A 6,854-nucleotide genomic window follows, 5' to 3' on the forward strand; every position below is an offset into this window, starting at 1 on the left:
GTAATGATGCACAATTTATTGTTATTATAATAGTAAATACATGTAACTTGTAACAAGTACACTTTTAAATAAAGTGTTGGGGGGGGGTAATTGGGGGGCAGCATATTTTCATGACTGTTTCTTAATATACTTAGGTAAATTTTTAAAAAGTGATTTGTAATAATGTCAAATTAAAAGTTTTAATTTGAAAGTTTTAATAAACTTGTCATGATTTGAAGAAACGCACTTATTTTGATTTGTTGACATACATACATACAAACATACTAAAGCACATGTAAAGTACTAATTATAATTTAGAAACTGTAGTTTGTTATGTGATATTATGTTTAAAATTAAAGTTTTAAAGTGGTGGTTGATTGCGATTTCACTTTTTTAACGTTAGTTAGTGTGCGATGTTGCTGTTTGAGCATAAACAATATCTGCAATGTTGCGGTGCTGAAAGTTCAATGCAAACGGAGATATTGTCTTTTAAAATTCTGGCAGTTTAATGCCTACAAAAATGGCTCGTTGTTATGTGATATTATGTTTAAAGTTAAAGTTTTAAAGTGGTGGTTGATTGCGATTTCACTTTTTTAACGTTAGTTAGTGTGCGATGTTGCTGTTTGAGCATAAACAATATCTGCAATGTTGCGGTGCTGAAAGTTCAATGCAAACGGAGATATTGTCTTTTAAAATTCTGGCAGTTTAATGCCTACAAAAATGGCTCGTAGGGACTACAACCCAGATAAACCCCGCCCCCAGGAACATGCAGCAAAGGGTTGTGAGGCCATGTTGTGCTGCTTTAGAGAAGAGGAGGAGAAAACTAGGGATGCATGTAAAAATCTATTCATATATGAATCGCAATTCTGTCTTCTAACGAATTCCAACAATGAACTGTTCAATTTATACACGAGAAGCATTATACATGGACGCGCTTGCGGTTGCCGTAGTGTATTAAAGCTTTAATCAGGATAAAAACGTATATTAAAAGCTAACAGAAGCAGTAGCATTTACAAATAACAGCGTATCTAAAATATGAGACAACAACAAACAAAATACATACCATTAAGAGCCGTGCTTGCACAGGTTCTGCATGATCCTCTTATCAGCGCGTTTATAGGAGAAGGGACAGAGCGGTGTAGAATAATGGTAAATTATGTGAAAAAATAATGTGTTTTTTTTTTTTTTTAATTAAGCATTAACACATGTTAGACTGCACCCCATAAACACAATCAAGCCTAGAAAAAAAAACAGTGAACCACCCGAAATGATCAGCGCGTTTATAGGAGAAGGGACAGAGCGGTGTAGAATAATGGTAAATTATGTGAAAAAATAATGTGTTTTTTTTTTTTTTTAATTAAGCATTAACACATGTTAGACTGCACCCCATAAACACAATCAAGCCTAGAAAAAAAAACAGTCAACCACCCCTTTAACTTTACTTACATTATCATTAGAAATGTGTAATTACAAATATATATTAAGTACATGTTTTTGTAGTATCTGTAGTTTCTGTAGTTTTAATAGAAATTGCATTAAAGTATATTTAGTTTACATTAATGCTAAGTTTAGTTGACCAAAAATACACTTTAGCCATATTTCAAAAACAACATAAGTAAATTATGAAATTACATAAAAATCACTCTAACTGCGTTTAATATAAATTTAAACTATTATGCATGCAATTAACGTTCAGTTAAGTGCCTGAAAACATTACATTCAGTTCCCACTTAAGTATGTTCTTTTAAAAGTATATTATTTCAATAGGAGCTACTTTATTTAATTATTTATTTATTTGGCTAGAGTGTTCCTCTTTTTCACTGGTAATAGCAAGAGTGTAGCGCTATAAAATGAATGTGGATATCATTGTTCAGATCATTTGGTCTTTGGTGTTCGAATTCATGCTGAGATCCCTGACTTCTGCAGACTTCACTTTTAGTGTCTTAGTAAATCTGAGCAGAGTTTGAGAAGTTGAGATCTATTCTAAAACATCAGAAGAGACACATGAGATTACTGGGTCTGTTTCTTAGGAGAAATAAAAAGAGAGAGAGATAGAAGCAAAGGTCTCAGTTTGTACTGTTTAATCGCATTACTTTTCTCTCATTTGAGATTTCTTTCAGTTGTATGTAGTGAAATTCCTAATGCTTTTATATTAGGTACTCCCAATTTTCAGTGTCAGAAATACATACTTGACTTTTACCCAAGATCTCATTGTGGTCATATCTTTCAATCTGACAAGCAGCAACAGCAAAAATTACACAGTGTTCTCAGATCTGCTCTAAATTTCAGGTCTCTAATTACCTCTATTGTTTCTTTCTGAACAACCACAACTGAAACTTGAAACTGAAACAAAAAAAAAATTACAATTCTTATAGTGCCTAATTATATTTTCATCCATGTGGCAATAAAAAATAAATCATGCATTTTTAGTCAATAGTAGAATGAAATGATTAGGGAAATGCCACAAATGCTTTTTGAAAATGAAACAGTGAGCAGATAAAAAATGTTTGTATGTTATTATCACAGGAACCCTTCTGGTGGAGAACATGCAGATAAATGGGAGAGCAGAAGACCCTGACAGGACCATTTCTTTATCTTTACGGGACAACCACGACTACTGGGTCATTCTGGACCCAGTCAAGCAACGCCTGTATCTCAACAGCACCGGACGACTTCTGGACCGAGATGTAATTATTTGCTATACAAGTCTGAAACAACCATTGAATGCAAGTGGTGCAGAAATCCTTTTTTTTTTTTTATATATATATACATGCATGTGTGTGTATTTATATATACATAATAAATATACACAGCACACATACATATATTATGTAAACAAACTTTTATTTTGGATGCGATTAATCGCGATTAATCGTTTGACAGCACTAATAATAACACTTCCTCCAGTAAAAAGTCCTCTCACATCAAAATCCACCAATATATATATATATAGTTTTGGACTATGTTTACTTGTAAATGGTGCATATTTCTCTCCTAATTCAGACGAGATCACTTTTTCACTGTAGAAATCAATATTATGGATAGAGGACTTGTATTTTAGCCAGAAGCAATGCTTTGACGTTAAAAACATGCAGCTTTTTGCTTCAAAAATACATTAATTGATTATCGTGATGTCTGACGGCACCCATTCACTGCAGAGGATCCATTATTGAGCAATATCTGCCTTTAATTCTCAGGTGAACAATTCCTTTAAACATGGAAATAAAACATGAACCTGTTAAGTATTTTTTTTAATCTTAAAATTGCTTCGCTGATAATATAACTAGTAATATAACTAGTAATGAAAAAAAAAATTCCACTGGTGGTCTCAAACTTTTGGACCCTTTCTGTCCAAAAGAGGTCTTTTGGTTCAATCAGAACTATGATAAAACAAAAAAGTTCCTCTCTTTTGCTTCAAAATCTGTTGTTCACAGTATGCACTTTGTAATGGGCTTCATAATAGAATGCAAGCAAATGGTCATTTTCCGGTTGGTCTGCTGAATGCACACCATGCAAATTAACTTTCTCGATTTGTCTCTTTTATTTTTGTCTTTCAGCCTCCCTCCTACATTCAGTCCATTGTGGTGCAGGTTCAGTGTACTAATGAGCTTGTTGGCACGGTGATCCTACACGAGGTGCGGATAGTCGTACGGGATCGAAACGACAACACCCCACGCTTTCAGCAGCCGCGCTACTATGTAGCGATTAATGAGGTGAGTTTCTATTTAGCAGGGCCTCTTTTGTTCTTCTTCTGTAGTTGTAATGACTTTTTCATGAGTTACTTTTCTACAGTTTCTGGAGAGCATCGACGTCACCAGCATTCTGGAGCACACGTTATTAGAAGTTTGCAGGAGTGAGTTGCTTTAGCTAAAACTGAACACTTGCCAGCTGTAATTGGAAATTCAATCAGTGGATTGTGCCAGTGTGATGGTTTACCCACGACAGGGTTATTTTGCGGTAAATGAATTGCAGTTGTGGGCATTGGAGCTGAAGCATTTAGCTGTTAATGTTTCTCTGTCTTTGACTGCTGTGTAATTACTCCAGGAGTGCTGTAGCTCACTGAATAAATCTGCCAGTCACCTTTTGTGACTTATTTAGCTTCTCTGTGTTTTTCCACCATAAGTTATGGCTGTATTGTAAATTCCCATTGCACCGTTGCTCGGTATGCACACTTTTGGCTGACACTTTTCTTGATATACTCTGCCCTTCTATTTTTGCTTCCCAATTCATAGAAGTTAAAGTCTATGTATGCTTTCATATATCCTGGAGAACTACTAAGAACTACTCAATACAGGTTCATAATTAATGTGAATGATGCATAATGTATAATTAATTCTAAAGAGAAGATCATGATAATCCACTAGTAATGACTCAAGTATTACCAAATCCTTCTAAGGGAACTACTAATTACTTGGATCAGTATTCTGAAGTGAAAAGCATGACAACTCCCTAATATTGGCTGAGGTCATTGTAAGCTTTTGAGATATATGTAAGGCTTTGGATAGTAATGGCTCGTGTGTTACTGCATCCTTCTGAAGAAATTACTAATTATTTGGATCAATATTCTATAGTGAAGTTCATGGTGACCTACTAGTAATGATTTAAGTGTTACCAAATCTAGCAAAATGAATTACTAACCAAAAACCTCAAAAGTTTACAATGACTTCAGTAATTACTAGGGAGTTATCACGATCTTCACTTTAGATGCTGATCTAAAACAATTAGTAATTCCTTTAGAAGGATGTAGTAACACCTGAATAATTACTATCCAATACTTTACAAAACCCTCAAAAGCTTACAATGATTTCAGTCATTACTAGAGAATTATCATGTTATTCACCTTAGAATACTGATCCAAATAATTAGTAATTCCGTATCCGTTTCTAGTAATAATTAATTAATAATTAGTAATTCCATTTCTTAGCATTTTAATCTATCTTAATGTTTTTTTGGTGGAAAATGTGATACAGTACCATTCAAAAGTGTGGTGTAAGAAGGATTTTTTTTTTAAGAAAATAAATTAATACTCATGTTACAGTAAAAACATTTATAATGTTACAAAAGATTTATATTTCAAATGAACACTGTTCTTTTGAACTTCATGTTAATCAAGTAATCCTAAATGTTTTCTATCAAAATATTAAACAGAACTAATTGTGTTCAACATTGATATTAATAAGAATCATAATTATGATTTATATATTAATGTATTGTAATTAATGATATCGATATATATGAATTATTCCAATAATAATTGCTAACACTTTTTTATTTTTTGTAAATGAAATAAATGCAGTATTGGTGAGCATAATATGCTTTTTTAAAGTTTTTTTTTCTTTCCAAACTTTTGACCGGTAATGTAAAGTACTACATTATTTTGAAAAAAAAAAAAAAAATTATACTATCTATATGAGAAATATATCTATGTCTATATGAGTAAGTCCTTTTTATACAGTAATAGAGGTGAGATTTCTTATTGGGTTTGTATGAGGTGTCTGAAACATGTATATCGGGTATATATATATATATATATACTGTATATATTAGGGCTGTCATCGTTAACGCATGCGATAAATTTTACAGTCCTTAACGCGTTAAAATAATTTAACGCAATTAAGCACAATTTCTATTCTAACCTTTTAACCCAATTTTGCTTCTCTGCTTGCGATTAGATCATTTTAAGCCGCTAAACTCCGGGAAAGTTTTCAGTCCAATGATCCAAGTAAGCAAATGCATTTAAACAATCCGTCCAAAACAGCGCTAATATAAAGGAAACCAGGCTGATTACATCAGAGATTGCAGAGAGAACAGAGACTCGCGTTGCGTTTTCAGTGAATTATTCATTCCAGTGTGTTTCGCTTTAAAACACGAGCTCTGTCATATTCTGTGATTGTCTCAGAAGAGCGCGAGTCCTCACATGTCACGCGCTTGTGTGAAGTACAGACTGAATGGATTGTCAACACATCCCACCGCTGTATGGCCAGATGAGACGCAAACTACGTTTTCTCGACTGGATAACCAGTCTCGCTAGTAAAGTTTTGATGGATGAAGACTGCAATCAAGGTAAAGACGATTGCGGTGGCGTACAGGAGTCGTACAGTACAGTAAGCACGCGTCCGTTATAATAATGCGTGTATGAGTGCTCTTGACGCACTGATCGTACATTGTATTTATGCACAGACATTTCCGTACATTCAAGTTGTTTCCACAAACATTCACGATAATGTTTTGATTTGTCATGTGTATGTTGCTGTGTTTAGTTATACTGAATGGATCCGTGTACTGTAGTAGATATATGCAGTCAGCAGGCGGTTGGTTTAGTTTTTTTTTGGCATCACCATGTGGTCCTGTTCGGTATCGCAACTTGGCTTCTCTAAAATGTAAAAAAGCTCTTTGCTGTTGCACTGTACACATACTATAAAATTCAGATGATTTTTTTTTCTTATACGCTTATATGGACTCCTTATATCATTTGGTTCTTTGGTGTCCTTTTGGAGTTTCTAAGTGTCCTTTTTTGGAAAGTCATCTAAATTTATCTTGAAAAAATCTAGATAGATTTTTGAGAATCACCCTTCAATCTTTTGGTTTACTTTGCTGGATATAGCAAATAATGACAAAATAAACATTTGAAACAAGATAAATGGTCTATGCTTAATTTCATGAAGTGTGCGATTAATCGCGATTAATCACAGAAAAAAGGGTGTTTAAGACTAAAAATTTTAATCTATTGACAGCCCTAATATATATATATATACAGTATATATATACGGCACTTAGAGGCTTTTGCATCTGAACTCTTCATATATATATATATGAAGAGTTCAGATGCAAAAGCCTCTAAGTGCCGTATATATATACTGTATATATATATATAT

The 6,854-nt window shown here is 33.5% G+C and overlaps 1 protein-coding gene across 1 annotated transcript in view; it reads left to right on the top strand.

Annotated features, from left to right (window-relative positions):
• Positions 1 to 6,854, top strand: part of LOC107746463 (protocadherin-15-like) — an 81,333-nt gene that overhangs the window by 43,478 nt on the left and 31,001 nt on the right. Inside the window, exons 5-6 of the mRNA XM_016560685.1 lie at positions 2,506 to 2,666; positions 3,537 to 3,692. Coding sequence (XP_016416171.1) covers positions 2,506 to 2,666; positions 3,537 to 3,692 — 317 coding nt within the window. The remainder of the gene's footprint in view (positions 1 to 2,505; positions 2,667 to 3,536; positions 3,693 to 6,854) is intronic.

This window comes from Sinocyclocheilus rhinocerous, unplaced genomic scaffold (assembly GCF_001515625.1).
Source record: "Sinocyclocheilus rhinocerous isolate Xijiao unplaced genomic scaffold, SAMN03320098_v1.1 scaffold2725, whole genome shotgun sequence".
Lineage (NCBI taxonomy): Eukaryota > Metazoa > Chordata > Actinopteri > Cypriniformes > Cyprinidae > Sinocyclocheilus > Sinocyclocheilus rhinocerous.